General features: G+C 38.6%; 1 protein-coding gene across 8 annotated transcripts in view; it reads right to left on the reverse strand.

The window, feature by feature from the left end:
* Positions 1–20075, reverse strand: part of MCTP1 (multiple C2 and transmembrane domain containing 1) — a 287020-nt gene that overhangs the window by 206528 nt on the left and 60417 nt on the right. The window contains exon 1 of one of the 8 annotated variants that reach the window (XM_035310882.1): positions 16477–16656. The exons of the other annotated variants lie outside the window; for them this stretch is intronic. Coding sequence (XP_035166773.1) covers positions 16477–16524 — 48 coding nt within the window. The 5' untranslated portion in view covers positions 16525–16656. Of the gene's footprint in view, positions 1–16476; positions 16657–20075 lie in introns of those variants that run through there. 8 annotated transcript variants of the gene reach the window in all.

Here is a 20075-nt window from a genome sequence, read left to right on the forward strand (position 1 = left end):
CCTTGGCGGTGCCTGGACACAGGAAAGTGTCCAGCTATGCAACAGGAGGAAGGGAGCAGAACACCCTGCTGCAGGCAATTAAGCACTGGATGAACCAAGGTAGGTGTGTGTGGTCCAAATTTTACACTTAAAATGTTAGAAAGCACTACACAAAATCTGTACAGTAATGAATTTCTTTTGAATTCATCTCCCTTGCCTACATACTTACTAAATTATAGACATATGTTTAAATGCATCATTAGTAAAATATTAAACTGTGAGTTTTCTCGGAAATTGTCCGAAATTTGCCAACAGGACAACGGATGCACACTGCTCAGGTAGATGCCCCCAGGGGGAACCACGAGCTCTGGCAGATGTCTGAATGGTTTCCTTCTGCCTCTGGCTGCGTGTACCACAGGGCAATGCTTTGGTCCCCTGGACTCTCTCCAGCCAAACTGTATCGTATGGCACCATGAATGCTCAGCTCCTTGCTCTCTGGCACGGCAGCACAATGCCTGAAGGTACCTGCACACACGTGCCTTGGCACCCGTGGTACCAACAGCAGCAGCAGCACCTGCGGCAGGGCACAGCTTCTAGCCCCCGTCCCCAGGGACAGCCGCACTGCTGCTGAAAGCCACAAATTGCTCTTTTCATGAGCCAAACTTAAAATAACGTAAGTATCAAGGGGAGGTAATTACTCACTGAAGCATCAAGGCTCAGCTCTTCACATCTCTTAATTAGCTGCCTCTAAAAATATAAAACCCTCATGTGAGAATGACATTCAATAGCCTTCAGTACGAGGTATTACAGGAGCCCCAGTTCAAACAAAATGCATATCACTGAACCAAACGCCTCTCTACTTACAGTGGCTCCATATTTTCTGTAGCACTTGATCTCGGTACTGCACAAATGACAGTAATCTTACTTTTTTTTTTTTTTTTTTTTTATCAGGTACAAGAGATTAATTTAACAAAAACTAATCAGTGAAACTGACTGACACCCCCCAAATGGTTTTTGGTCAATAGCATGAATCAATGGCTAGAATATTCAAAAGTTCTAATAACGTCACCATAACTAAATTTCGGAATGTGATGGTGTTCCCGCATTTTTATATGGACTAACTTTACAGTTCAGCTAAACTGTGCTGAGATCACAGCAACATTTAAAATAATAAAACTAGCATTTGAAGCTTATGGTTCTTTAAATCAATTATTCTACCCTAGTGCAATTTTTGACAAAGAGAACATTGCAGGACACAGAATTCTTTTCTGCTGGAAAGATACAGGTGGATAAAAAAAGTTCAGAAACAACCAATTTGATTTTAGACCTTATTTGAAGCACTCACAGAAAATGACAGTGAGTAATTTTCTGTAAAATTTATTTCTTACATCTTTATTGTCCATACCTTTCTAACCAACTTCAACAATATACACATCCACAATTGAACATGAAAAGGTCAACAAAAACAACCAACACATTACAAAAATTAAGACAACTTTTTAAAGATGAGTCATATTTAATTTTCCTTTTAAGAATTCTGATTATATTAGATGCTTTTAAAAAAAGAATTAGCTTTGATAAAAGGCTAAGGCTTATTTAAGCCAGACTGTCAGAAAAATCTCTTATATTCACTGCTGATTATTCCAAAAGTATAAATTGAGTTACACTTATAATAAAAATATGAAATCTCCCTAACCCATTTATTCAGTATATATTTCTTCAGAAATAAGCTTACCTTGTATATTATACCGCTAATCCATCAAATTCACATGGTAGAGTAGGTACAGATTTATATTCATTAGGCATTCACTTACAAAATTGACAATCTGGCACAGTTTGTACTCAGCATAACAGGACAAGTTAGAATAAAAATTGAATCATACAGAGAGACAAGTTCAAGTTGAAGATAAAGAATACTGACAGCACAGCAGTAACAGGATATTCATTTCTTCAATATCTGGCTTAAAACCCACCAAAAACATCTATTTTGTTTCAGCAGGGGTATATCCTCAGGATTATATACTGGAATTAAACTTAAGGTATTTCTTCCATAAATATTTAAATGCCAATGGTTACAATTCTAGAATATTTTGATTCAAACAGAAATTTCAGCACACCTACACACAGTCCTTGGGAACAAAATGCTTGCTTTAGGACTCACGAATGTACAACAAAATGCAAGAGTAAGCTCAAAAGGAAAGCTGTTCAGTTATAAGAGGAAGTTAGAAAATGCGAGCAAAACTGCAAAGGCTGATAAATGGGTGCATTTGTTATTAGAATCATAGAATCATAGAACATCTAGAGTTGGAAGGGACCCACAAGGATCATCAAGTCCAACTCCTCACTCCACACAGGGCCAGCCAAAAATTAAACCATATGTCTGAGAGCATTGTCCAAATGTTTCTTGAATTCTGACAAGCCTGGTGCCGGTCATTTCCCTATGAGCCTGTTCCAGGGCCTGACCATTTTCTCAATGAAGAACCTTCTCCTAACATTCTGTCTGAACCTCCCTCTTCACACCATTCCCATGGGTCTTGTGACTGGTCACCAGAGAGAAGAGAGCAGCACATCCCCATCATGAAGAGGTTGTGAACTGTGATGAGGTCACCCCTCTTTTCTAGGCTGAACAAACAAAGTGACTTCAGCTGCTCTCATACATCTTCCTCTCTAGACCCTTTACCATCTTTGTTGTGCTCCTTTGGATACACTGCAGGGAGTACTCAAGGTGAGGTCTCACCAGCACAGAGCAGAGTGGGCAATCACTCACCTGCTACCTCACAAAATGACCCAAGGTGATTACTAACTATTATTGTAACTGGCAGGCCAGAACTGAACTCATCTTTCAGCTGAACACCTCCAGACACACACAGAACTACTTAGGAATTTAGACTAAAGAGAAAATGCTCAGGAAGAGGGCATAAGACAGTGGAGAGGGCTTCCATGTGGTGTTCTTCAGAGACAGTTCCAAAATTTTATTTGGGCTTGAACTCATTCTTGAGCCCCTGTGCATAATTGTATCTGTCTGTTCAGAAAGATATGCCCTTCATCCTACCTATTCTTGATGGCTGCTTTATCTTGCATTTTTTATAAGGCTGACTTCAAGGCACGTAAATGACCTTTCAGACATGAAACGATGTGTAAGGGAACCCAATTCATTTCTCTCTCATTCTCACATACACTCCAAAACCTACTGCTTGTCATTTATACAAACCCAACACAGATTTACCACCTAGGAAAATGAACATAAAGACCAGCACTTGCAATACTGGGGACAGAAAACCCACAGCACTATTATATCTGTGAAATAATCACAACTGTCAGTAATGTGCATCTTATCAAATTCCATAGAATCGTGAATCATAGAATCATTTTCTGCTAAGTAATCTCACATGCTTTAAGGAGATGTATTTGCTCCAGGAAGGTATGTCTTCCTATGACCAACTTCCTATGAGCATCAGTTTTTCAGTTTTTCACTTCTGTGACAGTAGTTCAAGAACTGCTCAGCCAGCACAGATTCTTGAGCTGTGCTCAGGAAAAGTCACCCCTCCCTAAACAACTTATTTATCAAGGTCCAAGTCCCAAAGGGACACAGCTCACTCACATCAACCTCTGGGGCTGCCACAACTGCTTTGACTCCTCTCCTGTTCAAGCTTTTCACAGACTGTCTCCATCCAAACTCAACGCTTTTTTCCACTTTCCTACTCTCCAAAACACCTTTCTCTCCAATGCCGGTTTCCTGTTTCATTTTTCTGTCCTAATTTCATTTCACGCCAGAAAACAGACACACCCATTGTACCATCTCAATGCAAACTTGTTAGAAGTTTACCTAAATCCTGAATATTTCCCATTCACCCAATTATTTTCTCCTCCATTAAAAAGCAGGCAATTGTTCTACCTCATTCCCCATATGAACTCCCTCAAATGTCCCTACCTGAATTATTTACTCTCCAGATCTTCTACTTCTGCTTAAACCAAATAACTTGCTGACATTTTCAGGACAAATCCATACAGAAAGGAGAAAATAAAAAGGAATCATTCATTAACCTCAGGAAAGGCTGCTCACAATGGAAAGGAAAGATTTGGAAATGAATTTCCATACATGCCTTTAAGTTCATCCATAAGAGCATCTAACAGCTTCCTCCTCAACTGAAGCAATATAACAGTTAATTTTCTAATAAACTCTGTTATTAACATAGAAACATAGAAACAAAGAATATCCTTTATCAAGCCAGATCCATTTCTTTCATTACTGGTAGGTGAAAGAGCTCATAAAGGCTTCCAGTACTGATGCTCTGCCTGGCACTGTGCATTACCGTCAGCTTCTCTTTATCACTGGACAGTTAACCTTGAGCAGTGCACAAAATATGCACAAAAATACACCTACCACGAAGATGGATCAGTAACTCCAGTCCTAATCTAAGTTCTGGAACTCGTCACAGCGAGGCCCTGTGTTTTTCTCATTTAATCCTCACGGGTGAAGATGCCTTATCTAGCAAACTGGATAAGCTTCAGTTCAGAGAAGTATGCAATCAAGCACGTACTCCGTGTGAAATAGCAAAATAAACCTCTGGTGAAAGAGTAACTTTGAGTTGTTCAGAAGAACATAACGGGAGACAATGTGAAGACAGACATACAGTACTCTGGCAGGAACCGCCACCTCAACCACATGCTAAGGGTATATCCCCCAATGATCAATGAAAGATGAATTCAGTCTGCTGCTCCTTGTTCCCAAGTTGGCAGGAAAGTGGAAAAAGACCAAGAGCTGAGCAGTACACCTCATGAAGCGTGGCACCAGCTTCGGGAACAGCCTTCCCCACAACAAAAATACCTGCCTCGAGAGTATATTGGCATTTGAAACTCTTCCAGAAAATTCATGGGCAACTCAGGATGAATATGTCTGATAATTTACAGTAAAATGAAATTTACAGTAGAATTGATAGTAAAAATTAATAGAAAGATGAAGAATTTGAGTTTAGATGGGTAATCTGTTCTATAATCTTTTCTAATAAACCACTCGCGACACATAAAACAGTACTTAAGAAATGGTTCACAATGCATCTTTGAGTGTAGCTCTTTAGCCAGTTTCTCCAGAAGAGACTCCAGTGGAAAAGCACATGGACAGCTGGAAATATTTTTAACCGCTTAGATAGCATAGAAGAGATGACCAAGGAGACTAGTCTCCATGATAGAAATTGCCAAATCCATGAAGCAACGCTTAAATTAAACACACAACTAATTTGGCAGCGTTTGTGCCATAACTCAGCAGAGAAATGTAATTATTTAAATTATGCAATACATAAAAGCAATAATATAATCACAGCAGGAAAACAGCTTCTGGAGAAATACAGGTATTGTTTTGTCCCATAGTGATCTGGAAAATGACGGAAAAGATGTAATTGGCAGGAAGAGATGGGGTGACTGGTCTCAGGCAGCAACATGTTTTAGCAGAAGAGAGGAATAGCTCATGGGACAGCTATTGAGGTGTCTCATCACTCTGTTCTCACCAAATAACTCTGCTTTTAAAATAATTGAACTGCATCCTCCGTTCTGGAAAGATGTTCTGTTAATGAAGAGGGATTAACAGTACGTATTGCTTGCCAGGTAGTTTTGAATAAATCCCACACAACAATGTTCTCTCGGGTTTCATGATGAGCACAAAGGGCATCTGCATGGGCAAGGTCTGGTGGCGGGGCAGCGCCCTGTCCACAGTCTCAGCATCACCCGTGGACAAGCTGGTGGCCCAGAATACGACTAAAAGTGCAGGTTTCAGGACAGCCAGAACCACCCCAGCATACCTACGGTGCACACACCTTCGTCTCACATATGCAGAAGGTGGTTTTTTTTTTGTTTGTTTGTTTTGTTTTGTTTTGCCAAATACTACAAATCTAGGAGTACTGCTCTTCTGTGTTCCCCTCCTTAAAATTTCAAGCAAAAAATCATTCACCCTTACTCTATCACTTGGTAGCAAGTGGCCAATTCTGATATAAATTTCTGTCATGTTTTTGAAAATACGCTACATTTCTAAATTCTAATTTCTTATTCGAGTTGCAGAGGCTCCTTATGCTTTAAAGTACAAGCAAGTAATTCATCTGCAACCAGTTAAGTACCAAACTTGTCAGTGACTAAACAGAGAGACCAGTTCATCTCATACACAGCTTCTGTGTTTATAGTCTGCTATTTTCAACTACAGCCCAGGCTAATTCAGGGCCTATATTTATGTTCTCCATAAACTGCATTCACCTGAATACTCTCCTTGGTGTTAGCAAAGAGCAGCAGATTCAATACCTTTAATAATAATCCAGGAAGAAGGGAAGACAAGCATACGATGACTGCACTGTCTAAACTGCAGTGGGTTTGACTAAAAGATGGGTAAAACTAATAAATATGTTTATGCTACAAGAAATAACCTATGAATGGGGTGTTACACATATGACTGTGTCAATTTTATTAATACTAAATTATTAATTTAATAATTTAATAATCAATATCTGAATTATGCAGAGGAATGCAGAATTCAGGAAAACTGAGTAACAGTTAACATGTAAGTAACTTTCACGTCTAATGTTATGAAACAAGACAAAAATACAGGAAATTATGATTATGATAAATATGAGATATAATTTGAGGATTTTGCCAGGAAAAACAGAAATGAAAGGGTAAGCTGGAAAGCATTCAGCAGTCGTGCTACTTTGGAGACTGCAGGGTCTTTTTTGTGAAAGTAGATGGCAGGGTTTGTATCTCTTGGGAGCATGCTGTAAATGATTGCCATTGGTATAATTTATAATACTGGAATGCAACTACCTGGCCCAAATAGAGTTCTACAGCTGCATTTATGAAATTTCCACACCTTATTTACTCATGACATCCTTTATTCATGGTAAACCTCCTTCTAGTAACTTGCTAGATTGCCAGACAAAATGCAAATCAACTGAAATGCAAACATTTTCTGCTATTTTCAACCAAGGTAAGGTCATCTACTCAGAGAAATAAGCCTTTAAACTGGTAGTAAGAACTTTTGTAACTCATGCCATTGGTTATGCTGGGAAATTATTTTATAATGTTCCAGAGAATTGGATTTAACTATCTGTAGTTGCAATAAAACTTAATAGCTTAGCATAGCCAAGAGCGTAACAAAGTTGCATTATTCATTGTGCAATACCAAGAAATTAAAAACAAAACAACAACAACAACAACAAAAAAAAATTGGGAAAGTTAGCAGAAGTTAATAGGCTAGAAAAAAACGAGGAACAGGTAAACAAGTACTGCTAGATAGGCCTGTTAACATTATGATGCACCTACAAGCTCTTCTATAGCATTTCATGCAGTGATTTACACGGATAGACAGCATATTCACACAATGAGTCATCCAATGATGGAATAAGAAATAGCCCATTTCTTGTCAAATTATACCTTCCAGTTCTCCATGTGCCAAAAGGTACATCTATTCCATAGCTAAAGCTTCTGACACATCCTGGTCCTAGTTATGTTTGCTTTGTTAAAAGGAGAAAACACAGCACATAATAATTAATAATACAAATAATAAAAAATAATAATAATAAAAAAGTATTATTCTTATCCTTCTAATATTGTGTAATTGTAAAATGTTATATGTGATATTTCCATTTTTTAAACATTTTCAAGGACATAGCATCAATAGTTAAAAAAGAAGTACAAACCAAAACAAACAAAACCTGGAAGTGTTAAAATACAAAGTGAATCTCAATGGTGAGGATGGGTAAAAGTAAAATGCTCATTCAAATTTATTGTTTTGAATTTACTTCTTGATGAATATTATCCAATAGGCAATCAGTAACTGATTTTTCACAGCATTATTTTATTGTCACAGAAGGCCTGTGATTCGTGAAGGTGATGTTCTGTAGGTGGAATGCTTCTGAAACGATGGACCAGTAGGAAGTATGTGAAGGACTAGAAAAGACCTATATGTTCTTCTTGTCAGCATTTAATTACTTTAACCTTGTCCACTTGTCTCTTTCTGACCTTAATTTCTCATTTTCCCAAAGAATTGCATTTTTTTTTCAATGGACGAAGGACAGCAGGTTCAGAAAAGTAGCACCCAACTCATTACAAACTGCCTAGTTTGTCTTCAGGGAGTGTGTCATGATACCACAAGAAGCAAAGAAATAAAGCACATGGTTTTGTATCTAAAGATAATATAACTCATTTTTGAATGCGACTGAAATTATTAATATGCCTTCATTTTTTTCATACTGTAAAGCTACATAGTTGCGTAACATGTCATATTTTATCACATTGCCATCTTAATGCACAATTACTAATGAATAACATGCTTTTGAAGTATGTATATATATGCATTCACATATGTACCTCAAAAATAAATAACTGTGACTTACTCAAATTGAAACTTACCACCTAATATGTAAAAAAATTAAGCGTTTATGACCACATATTAGGTTTTCATCGTTAAAACTAATACTTGATGCTTACACAGTATTGTATCCAACTACTGCACAAAACACTTCATTACCTAAATGAGGCAGTAGCAGTGAGATAGCAAGAATGCCAATAACAGTGCAGAGACTTCATTATTATGCAGTAACATTTGATAGCTCTTAGAAAATCCTGCAACACCTGCGTTAACAGAAATCATATGTGCCCATTACTCCACTACTTCGGTTTCTACAAATGATTTAATTCCTGAAATAAATCAGGCTTATCTGATCTCTGAGGCCAGAAAGAATCACAAGTCTTCAGTCATGTCCCTGAAGGGGCTCCGAAGGGGCTACAGGTTAGAAAACTGACTGTTGACCTATAACAACAGGTAAATGTTTGAAGAGCAGATGCACCCAGGAATACAACATACTGGTTCTTTAAATTAAAAATAAATAGGTGGCATATACCAAATAATACTACTTTAAGAATATCTAACAAAGTACTAAGCCTAATTTGGCTAGCAAACCTTCTTCTTCTCTAGCAAAGCAGTCTGAATTTTCAACCCTTTCTTATATTTTAGTTATACCAAGAATGATAATCATAACAGCACAGGCTTTTATTTTTTTCTGGAGGTGAATGTGTGTCTGCACACTGGTGTCTGTGTGTGGGTTGGAGAGGGAAGGTGGTAGGTTTTTCTTCCAGCAGACTAATACTCATGTAAGAGGCACCTTTAGTGGGCAAAAGTCACCTTCAGCCTTTCCTCACCATCTCGAAGGATGCTGAGGCTGCCTTTTACCACAAGCATGGACAGAGCAGCATTGACATTTTGGTTGTTTTTGAGAGATTTGGGGTCGTCAGATCGTCTCCCTCCTCTCCCTGACAGCAGTAATGATTCACTATGTATTTTTTTTTTGGTATAATAAAAAAAAAAAACAAAAAAAAAAAAAAAAAAGTAGAATAGAAACTTGCCAGGAAAAGCCTCAAACTTTCACAGGCAGAACAAACCAGCTAGACAAACAGGCTGCTCAGCCAGAAGACAGTATATTGTAAATGACCAACATCATCAAAAAGCATACTCTCCATAAACACAGCTCATTGTCCTTTTCATACGCTGAACAAGCTTTCTTTTGGCTTAGCCCACCTCAGCTCCTCGTATTTCTCATTGATTCCTAAGACTCTCTTTCAGGGAAGGCGGTAATTTTGCAGCTTCTGTGTTAAGTAAAATGTCAAAAAGCACCTGAAAAGGAGTTTATCATAATTCCTTCTTTCTTCCTATGCATTGGACTAGGCCTAGAATAGAATTTACAGGATTTATGCAGTAACTACCACGTCCTTAGCCTGATGAGGGAGAGAACCATGCCAGGCAGGAAAGCGTATTGCAGCTTTTAACACATGAGGCGGACTTTTATGACTCTAAAATGTATCTGTTGAGACAGTTTTTAATTCCCTTAAAATAAACTCTGAAGAAACTGTTCTACATTTCTAACCACGCTGCTAGCTTTCCTCTTAATAGGTCTTTAACCCACCTCTGATGGGTCCACCAGAAATATAGCTTCCTCCTCATTTAAATGCTACTTCTGCAGCTGAGTGAATAAGCTCTGCAACCACTGCAATATCATTGTACGATGGAATAACAGTGACACCTTATGCTGGATGCCCTCCCTAAATGGCATTGTCAATAATTAGTCAAATTAAAAACTTCTTCCAAGCACCATAGCTGAAAGTTGTTCTACAGTGAGCAGAAGTTTCCCGATGAGCTAAGTTCCTGTGTGCCTACAAAATAATTCCCCATCTCACCTTCTCCAAATACTTCTCTACATTAAAACACAAAAATTCAGAAAAGCAGTAACATTCATTCTATCTTCATTTCCCTTTAACAATAGGTTTCACTTAATGAAAGTCTACAGCGCCTGAAAATGAAAGCTTTTGATGCATCTACATAGTCAAAGTCTTCCATAAAACATCGTAATTCCTACAAGACAAGTTAATATTTTACTGAAGAATAATATTTTTTTTGCTAAATTATTTTGCTAAGTTAATCTTGGTGTCCTGTGAAAAAATACTGTGGTAAAACTAAAATCTTAAGAGTACTTCACATTGCATGAAACCAACAGTATTATAACTAAAATATAACCTCTACATTGCATTAGACTGGCTGCTCTGGAAGCTCATTGTCTAACTATGAAGCTCACACTGCAGTACGGTGCCACTGCACAGAGGCTCACAGCTTTCTCTTGCTCCATGTGTTTATTTATTCCCAAACCTGTAACCCCCACCTCAATCAGTCAAGTTAATTAGAAACACATGATCTATGTGTTTGGCCCAATCAGTCGCTACATAGATTTGCAGAAACAAAGCAGGCAAATGGGTATTTTTCTCTTCTTTCTTTTTCTTTCTGAATTAGCTTCTGCCTCTGAGAAAACTCTGCTTTTCTAGGTAACAGGTAACCAGCAATTGATGCTAAAAGAGACACATTCTCATCTTAAACTCCTGATTAAGAAGCCTCAGATCCCAAAACGTTTTCCTCATTTAAAGCAAACAGGAAAGGACAGAAATGGAAGCAGAAATTTCCTGCAAAACGCAAAATTGTAAGAAAAGTCTCGGCCTTTGCTAGCTTATTTCAATCTTTAGTATATGAAAGATAAACTAAATTCATAGCACTTTGCTCTACTGAAACTTTACAACAGTTTTGATGTAACAGTAATATTGTCAAGGAACAATGAAAAGCTGAAAGTCTTGGTTTAGATTAAAAAAATAAGTCAATGCATTTCTTGTAATACTGTCCTTAATTTAAGGACATGCTCCCACAAATATTTAGCAACTTTATAATAAAACAATAGAGAGGAATAGTACAAGTGGTGTAAAAATCACACTTTCTAAAAAAATAATATAACATGGTAAAATTGTGTAAAGTTTTTCCTAATGAAGTAAATCCTCGGCTCAAACATGCATTTTCTTGTCTCCTTTAGTGACAAGACACACAGCAGACACACCAAAGAATTGTCTGTACACCGGCTTTGAAATTCTAGTAATGTTAACACTAGCATATTAAGCCCTATAACATCTTATTTTAATCATCCCTAGAAGCCTGTGTATATTTTTAACATTGGTAACGAGCCCTGCTATTTCTCCTATTCCCATCACTTTTAGGCAGGCCTGCTGTCAGTAATTGCTGCTCTCCTGCCTTTCAGCTAATTATGTTCTTACCCCCAAGCAGCGTTTGGAAAGGTGTAATCTCCTGAAACGCAAGTGCTGCTGATGAATAGGAAATCTCCCTTTGAAAGAGTTTATTGGCACTGGCAGGTGAAGCGACCCCTTTAGTCAGGTCGATTTCTATACTTGAAAAAAATCACAAAGGTTTCTATTCGGTATCCCCCATTTTTTGCATCTCTTAAATAGGGTGTATGTTTTTTTTGTTTGTTGGTTTGGGGTGGTTTGCTTTTTTGAAACATCAGAAAGCAAGCCTGAAATAACACTGAGAAATTATAAACACAAAAACTGAATTTATAAAACATTTCCTGGGAGTACTCACAGCTTCAGGAACGTGTTCCCGCATGTCCCAGGCAGTGTACAATGCTTTTGTTGTAATTATGCTTTTTAATATTTGTATTACCATGTGCGTTTGCTGAGAGTTCACACGGCAGTATGAGGATGAACCATTCTTTCACGCATTCTAAGGAGAGAGGCAGGTTAGCCATCATGGAAAGTTTCTGTGTGAGCTTGGGGAGTATGTCAGAGAGCCAAGACATCTGGGAACAAGAGGAAATTCTTGAGAGCTGTTTGTATTTGAATCAAGAATTAGATCCAAAACAGATTCAGTATGTAAAGAAGCTCAAGGAAGCTGTGAAAACAGGACAGAGCTCGCCACAGGGAGGAGATCGCTGCAGTCACACGTGCATAGAAATGACTGCTTGCAAGGCTTACAAAGTGCAAGCATGCACAGAGACACGACGCCTGTAGAAGCAGAGGCCTATATGTATTTTTTAATTCAGCAAAGCAGTATGGCTCCCCTCTACATATGCTTCTAATAGTGGGATCAGCAGGAGATGAAAGAGTAAATAAAATTATTCAGCAGGGCTACAGGTACAGCTCCTTTTTTTCCATCTCCTGAGAACACTTGTTAATGCATAATATTTGAACAGAAATTCCACGCGTTTTTGATCGCCGTATTAATAGAATTAATATTATTTTAATAGAATTAATATTAATATAATTAATTCATGCTATATTCCCAGTGGTTCACCTGGTTAGTGGTCCTAGGAATCATCAACCTTTCATCATTCCCGAGTGAGAAGTTTTCCAGCAAGGTGCTTTGAGGGTTGACCACGATAACTATTCAGGACATCTGGGAACCAGTGTCATGTCCCAGTTCAGCTCTTCCATCACCTCCATCTTAGCACATCCGAGCCCCTCCCCAGACTGCATCAGAAAGTTGTTGCCAGCTCTCACCTGCTGCTCCTCTGCACTTCACTGCAGGGGGACAGGCAGAAGCTGTGGGCTGTCGCCTCTGAGTAGGCAGCCTCTTCCTAGGAGGATGGGAAGGGCACTACGTAACCTGATGGCTAGCTTGCAAGCAGCAATACTACAACTCCAGTGATACTCCCTAACTAAGCCAAAAACAGGAATTCTATAAAAGAATAAAAAGGATCAATAGCCAAAGACACATTTTCACACTTAGATTCTGACACCTCACAGACGTGTTCTTTAATATGTTATCCAAACTACTTGTATTTAATTCTGGATTCATACTGTTCTATGCTGAAATGCATACATAACACCTGTGATGTAAATAATGGGCAGCAAGCGTACAGTTAATTTGTTAGTTTTTTAGAAAGCTTCCAGTGATGCAGAAATCCACACAAGGATGTAAGAATTTGTCATAAGAAAGAAGAAAAAATATCAATATATTATACCTGGCAAATGGCTGTTCCAAAAGCTCTGAGTAAGAACTGAATCGATTAGAGGCAAAACACTAAATGAAACGTGTCATCCAGCACTCAGCAGAGCTGAACTTTGAAGCCATTTAGGCTTAGTTGTACACATTTCTATACAGAGGGAATAAAATTGTCCCCAGTCCAGTTTCCTTCGGGACTTTTTCTTCCTCGAGCACTGAATGCATCGGGGTATTCATTTATAAACCTTTCCAAGCCCCTGCTTTCAAGTATATAGTATTAAAAACAAACATACTTGCTCTTAGAAGCTAGACTCCCAGCCTGCACTGTCTCTGCAAGGAACTGACTGGAGAGGAACAGCAGTCCATTGAATGAGTCTGGGGAGATCTTTATCAAATATTCGGTTAATCCTAATTCCTGAGAGAATGTGAACTGTTAAATATCATTTAAATGTACGGAGGTGCATTACTTCTGCTTTTATTTATTTATTTATTTATTTATTTAAATATACCACTCATTTTGAATACTTGATGCTTTTGTTTATGAATAGACAAAGTTCATTACACACATGCACTTTTTGAAGATGATTTAACACGAGCTTGACACACATACCAAAACTAATTTAAAAACAGTTACTGTAAGTGTTTAATGAGTTGTGCAAGACAGGGAAGGGGTTGGGATTGCTATTTTCAACCGTTTGCTCTGGAGGCTTAAAATTATTTAAATGCAAGTTGAAAAGCAGAATAGCTACTGCCCAGAAAATGCAGAAACGTATCAAAACAGATGCTTAGAATTTGTTATATTGTTTAACTTACAACAAGTATACACCGGGCCAAACAATGGGAAGTCTCTTAAGTCTGCTTACATTTCAGAAGGAAGGACACAAAAGTAAAACAGACTGGTTTTGGAATTAGAGTGCTTCAAGAAAATTTTAGGCAATTACAGTTTCCAAGCGTGTATGCAACTGTCGTGGCATAAACTAAGAGTTAAAAGGTATTGTACCACGGCTCCATTTTCCTAACAAGCAGAAAGGAAATGCAGGACAGACTGCCTTAAGTTTTGATTAACTACAAAAATATCTGTGGACCAAAATTAGAGGAAAACTGTTCAGGTTGCCTTACCTGGCAAAAGCAGTCATGGCAATCCCAGTGAGGTCCTCTAATATTAGGGCTAACAAAGGAACCGTATGAAACTCACGCATTATATATTTACAGGTGGTAGTCACTGGAAGAGAACAGACAATGGCCACTGCAGGAACATATTCTAAAATGGCTCCTGTTAGAGTTCCTTACAAAGGTGTCTACCAGCGGATGATACCTTGATCATACTCCTGAAAAAAGATGGATGTCTCCAAAGTCCTGTAGCTTCTATTCACAGGCAGGGACACACAGAAGGGAACTACTCAGTTAGGAGATCATTTAAAAAGCACTAATTGTCTATAGTTAGCTCTTTTTTTTTATAACGAATTCCCAAATATCTTCAAAAACATGCCTTGTACAAGCCAGAAAAAATCCCAGTGCTAGCAAAAATATCAGGCCTAAATTGGACACCATAGGTAGAGCAAAAGACAATAGGTCACACCTGAAGATGGAGCTTTCTGGCATATCTTTATTTTGCTTTTACCTCTTCCTGTTATTAACTGTTTAGCTTTACAAAACAAGCAAAAAAAAAGCACTAATTCTGTAGGATGTTGCTCTGCGTTTCCTCACCTCTGTTAGGACTTCAGCAACAAATCAAGGCTTTGCCTGAAATAACTCAGCTACCAAACCTGTTGCCTCTTCTTTGTAAAACATGCAGGAATGAAAGGCAAGATCAGACTAATATGTATAAAATTATTCAGCATATCACCGATTGAAATGCTTCTTAAGAGGCAGTATTTGTAGAACACCGCTCATTCTGTCACACGTCAACATGGCTCAGATCGTTCTCCTTCGACTCTGCTACCTCTACACACCAACAGGCAGTAAGACGCTGACTAACGACAAACCCCCTTTTTTGTAAATTCAAAAACTACTTGCATACTGAGTGTGATTCTGGATGTAAAAACAGAGTTACAGCCAGTTTTCAGAGCCCATGCCTCCGTGCTTGAAGACACAGGAGAACACTCATTGTGGTCAGAAAAGTACGTAAATTTACTTGTATGTTTTTCTGGCCAAACCACTCTGCACATCCTCTTAAACACTAAAACATTCCTCATTTTCCAGGTAGCTTCTTAGCTCCTGGAGGTAGTTAGAGAACACGGTTATCATATACATATACATATATCATATCATATACATATCATATACATATCATAGTCATATACAAAGGACTGCACTCAGGTGGTACCTCCTAGTCTGGCATTTCATCATTCCTGTCCTACCCTCAGGCATTGTGTATGCCAATTGGTTTCACCTTCTGCAATGAGCAATAGTGTCCCTTCAGTGTTACACATTCACTTTACTCTTGCCCTCGCTCCTTTGTTTTGTTAAGATAAGAATGCTTCAACTACAACCGCAGCTGTAATTAGGTGCTCACTGAAGGCGTGCTTTGTTACAGGGATTTATGAACACAAATTGTAAACAAATCCGTTTACGAGAACATGAATTTCATCCTCTTATAGCTCAGTTCTGCGGGTTTTTGAAAACAGTTGAAATACCCCCCCGAAAAAAAAAAAAAAAAAAAAAAAAATAAAGAAAAAGACTGATGTATTTCATAATTCAAGTTCTTATTCTTGTAAATGCAGAATGACTTAACCATCACTCTAAATAAGTATTCCGTCTACTCTACAGAAATAATTATTTTGCTTTAAAGTACTTCTGACTTGGGTATACAAATTACATGACTAAATGCTGTCAGCTCATTTAAGGAAGATCAGTCAAAAGTGCCACACTGGCACCAATGAAAAATGTCCTGTGAGCTGCTACATGTAAATTCTTTTCACAAATGTAAGGAAAAATTGAATGTATAGACAAGAAAGACTTTTCAAAAGAACACTAACACTTGCTTAGGGGTACTGTGTGCTTTCTGGAGAGGAGTATGTACAATATAATATACACCGCATGAAAAAAGGACCAAGTGAGTGTGGTCTGATTCTCTAAGCTCCATGGTGTAACCATTTGTAAATTAAAAATATCAGGGAAAAAAAAAAAAAAAAAAAAGAGAGAGAGAGAAATTTTCAGATATTTTCAGGTTTCCACAAGTTTTCACTTACCCCCCAGATTTCAGAGCGAGTTCTTGACAGGACTACGGAATGATCCATGCTGACTGTTGTGATCACTCGGAAGCACTCTGGCCTGCCACCGTGCCCATCAGGCTCTTCGGAGAAACATCTTCCAGATGCAAAGAGATGGCAAGCCTGCTGTGCACCTAGGCAAGTCGTTCTCAAAGCTAATCACCCTGTTAAGTTAGAAACGAGCTTCTCAGGCCTTACATAACCAGAACCAAAAGCAGAGATCTTTCTTTACCACTTGATTGACGTGCCTAGCTTTATGTAATGCTCCACAAGCAGGCTCTTGCCTGCTCGCTGACTCCCTTTCCCCTGCTCGCACCACGAGCAGTCCTCCAGGAAAAAATCCACCGAAGACATCCTCTTGGCTCTGCTGAGGTACTCCTGGATTAAAATCATTCTCCACCTTCTTTTAGGTAAGCTAAGCATATTGAACTTTAAGGTTTTCTCTGTTTGACATTTTCTTCAGCCTGCAAATCATTTTTCTGACAACCCAAGGCTCTCATTTTCAACATGTTGCTAAAAACGCAGATGCTGCACGCAATGTTCTGATGTCCTTCTCAGCTGTACCTCACTCAGAAGCAAAACCAACTCTCCTTGCAGTCACGATTTTCAGTTTTATAAATCTCAAGGCCACTTTAGCTCATTTTTCTGTGATGTTACACTAGGTGCTCTGCCTGAATTGCTTGCTAAAACCTCTAGATCCCTTTTATAATTTCTCCTTTCCAGGTTTCTATACCACTTTCGTAGAGGTGAGATCTGCACTCCTCACCCCTCAGTGTATAGACAAGTACCAGTTTTGACTGTACTTGGGAAGTGATATTGTTGGGTTTTGTTTGATTGTCTTTGAGGCTACTGTGTGAAGTCACTCAAACTGTCGTCTACGTCTTTCCACAATCTGTTGTCTGCCAATTTCATTAACAGCAAATGTATTTATTTCTAAATCATTAAATAAAGTGTCGAAAAGCCTTCGATGGGATGCCCTCAATACCTTCAGTTGAAATATTTCTGTTCAGTGATGCTAGAAAATGACTATTTTTTTTTTCGTGCATGACTATTTTTAACATGAGTTTTAATGATACCGTGCAGCAAAAAAAATCTTTAGATATAATTGTGCACTATTAGCTCAGCTCCCTCTAATGCTGTCACAGGCGCAGAAGACAAAGGCTAGACTCATGCCTTACATCTCCCACTCCAGCCCCAAAGAGAGGTATCACGGCTCTGCTGCCCACCTTCCCTGGCCCCAAACTTGTCATCCCAGGCCTCCTCCTGATCGCAGCGCTTCGTGAAGCTGGTCCGGAGCTGCTTCGGTAGGCTGCATGCGGGCGGGTGGCTGATGGCTCTGCAAAGTACGTGCTGATGCAGCAGATACGAAAGGAGAGGACTGAACCTTGAACTACACGATTACGCATTTCAACGGCATTTTTGAGAGATGTCCTGGGCATAAGCATTAAAGACCCCTTCCTTTCCTGAAATGCTTGAAGGATACTCCTAGATCTCTGCCAACAGAAGCACCAGCTGCAGACTTTGATTGGCATCTACTGTACTTGAGTATCCCAGACATGTAATAGGAAGCCACTAAGTTTCTTTCGTTCTCATTTGAATAACAATACATGCCAAGAGAACTGTGTGTCAACATTTGGCCATTGCCAGCATTAATTCTCGTATAGATTTCTCTTTAACAATTTATATTTTTGTGTTTCAGCAGCCACTTGAACATACATAATTTAGGCCAGCTTCTGCTCCCAGGCAAAAATGAAATTATAACAAGCCACAGTACCTTACAAACCTCATATTAGTTATGATCTCTGATGAGAAAGTCACAGTAGAAAATGTTACAGGCCATCAATACCAAATTATGAACGCCAGCGTTACATGTTGCACACACATTTCGACATGTTCAGAAAAAGTCTACTGTGGTTCTTTGCACACTGCTGCCCTAATTAACATTTTTCATAGTTCATCAAATGACTAAAGCGAACACTTATCTAGACCTCGCACTAAAGCTGTTGATTATGAATAATTCAATTTACAGCTCGCTCCACACAAGCAGAGGTGAGCCAGACTTGGGCTGTGGCCTGCAACTACCCAAAGGGGTAGCGTGTGCTCGGTGTGAAATGTGCATGGGGGTCATATTCACAGGTTTGCGTCTGTATTTCTTGCACATGCTTAATAAAAAAATAGTAATAATAATGGAATGCCCCCTCCTGCACATAGAACATAAAGGAGAAGAAAAATACCCTAGAAACACTAAGATGGAAATGCTGACAAATCTTAATCTCCAAAAAAAAAAAAAAAAAAAAAAAAAAAAAAAAAAAGTGGGCTCAAACCTAAATAAACATGCACCTCAATTTTTACAACATCTTGTAAAAATCTGCAGTTGTCAAGCCCTGGAAGAGTTTCTGGAATTAACCCCTTTTTACCTCATCTCCACTCACATTCTTTGCAAGAACATTCAGTAAACCCTGATTATCTCAGCATGAATGGAGGACTGAGTGTTGCAAAGCTTGTACCAGGGTATAGAGCAGCATGTCAGGACTGCAGGACTCAAAGAAAATAACCAGACATAAATGAAAATTAGATTGTAAGTTGGAATTTCTTTAGCTTACCAATGAGACTGGATGCTACCCATACAACATTTGCTCCGAAAACACGGCAGCCAGTGACTGGGCCATCCATACAAAACCACTGACGTTACAGTAGGACACCAAATATCATCCAACCAAAAAATGAATCCAGAAACTAAAATAGCAGACCAAAAAACAACCAAACCAGAGTCTGAAGCAATGAAACACAGTAGGTACCCAGACAAGTACGTGTTCGCTGCTGACTTAATCTGGTCATCGTGAGTTTCTAAAAATTTTCAGCAAGTCAGATACATACAAATATGCACACATCTATACAAATGTAAGGTAAACACAGCATTTGGAACAACCTAAAACGTGAAACACTGCTTACTTCCCCTAGCCAACGAAATATATAGGGAAAGAAAATCTTCTCATTGAATAAGCATAAAAGTAGAAGGAAATTTGCTTGCACATTTTAAGGACCAAGAGATTTTCATTTATTCATCCCTCAGGTACTTTTAACTAGTTCAAAAGACCTTTTCGTACATTCTTATGAACCATATGAATTTATCTAATAGTCTCATCAGAGTTCTTCAAGGACAACATTACAGACAGGTTTCTATTTTTTTTTTTTTTCAGACATTCTTATAATTATTCCAATTTTTAAAAAGAAATAAGAAACGAAGAAAATGTCAGCATTTATACCCACAGAACTTGAAATCCCTCAACTACAGGGTATCAAAAAACTCGTCTGCACAGAAGAAACCAGGCAGCACATGCAGCTAGCTGGCATGGGTTTTTAGGTACACGCCACCTTCCACTCACTGACGATTCCAGTGGTCTGTTAGGCAACGCCTTCTGTCATCTGCGTACTGTTGGCAGGTGACAAGACAGAACTTTACAACAGTAAAGTGCTTATTAAAGTACTGCTACAGTATGGCAATTCCAAACCAAACCATTACCAGTAAAAAGCACTGTCATTCACTTATAAAATGCCACTGTAACTACCGTTAAAAT

The sequence above is a fragment of the Oxyura jamaicensis genome, chromosome Z (genome assembly GCF_011077185.1).
Source record: "Oxyura jamaicensis isolate SHBP4307 breed ruddy duck chromosome Z, BPBGC_Ojam_1.0, whole genome shotgun sequence".
NCBI classification, from domain to species: Eukaryota; Metazoa; Chordata; class Aves; order Anseriformes; family Anatidae; genus Oxyura; species Oxyura jamaicensis.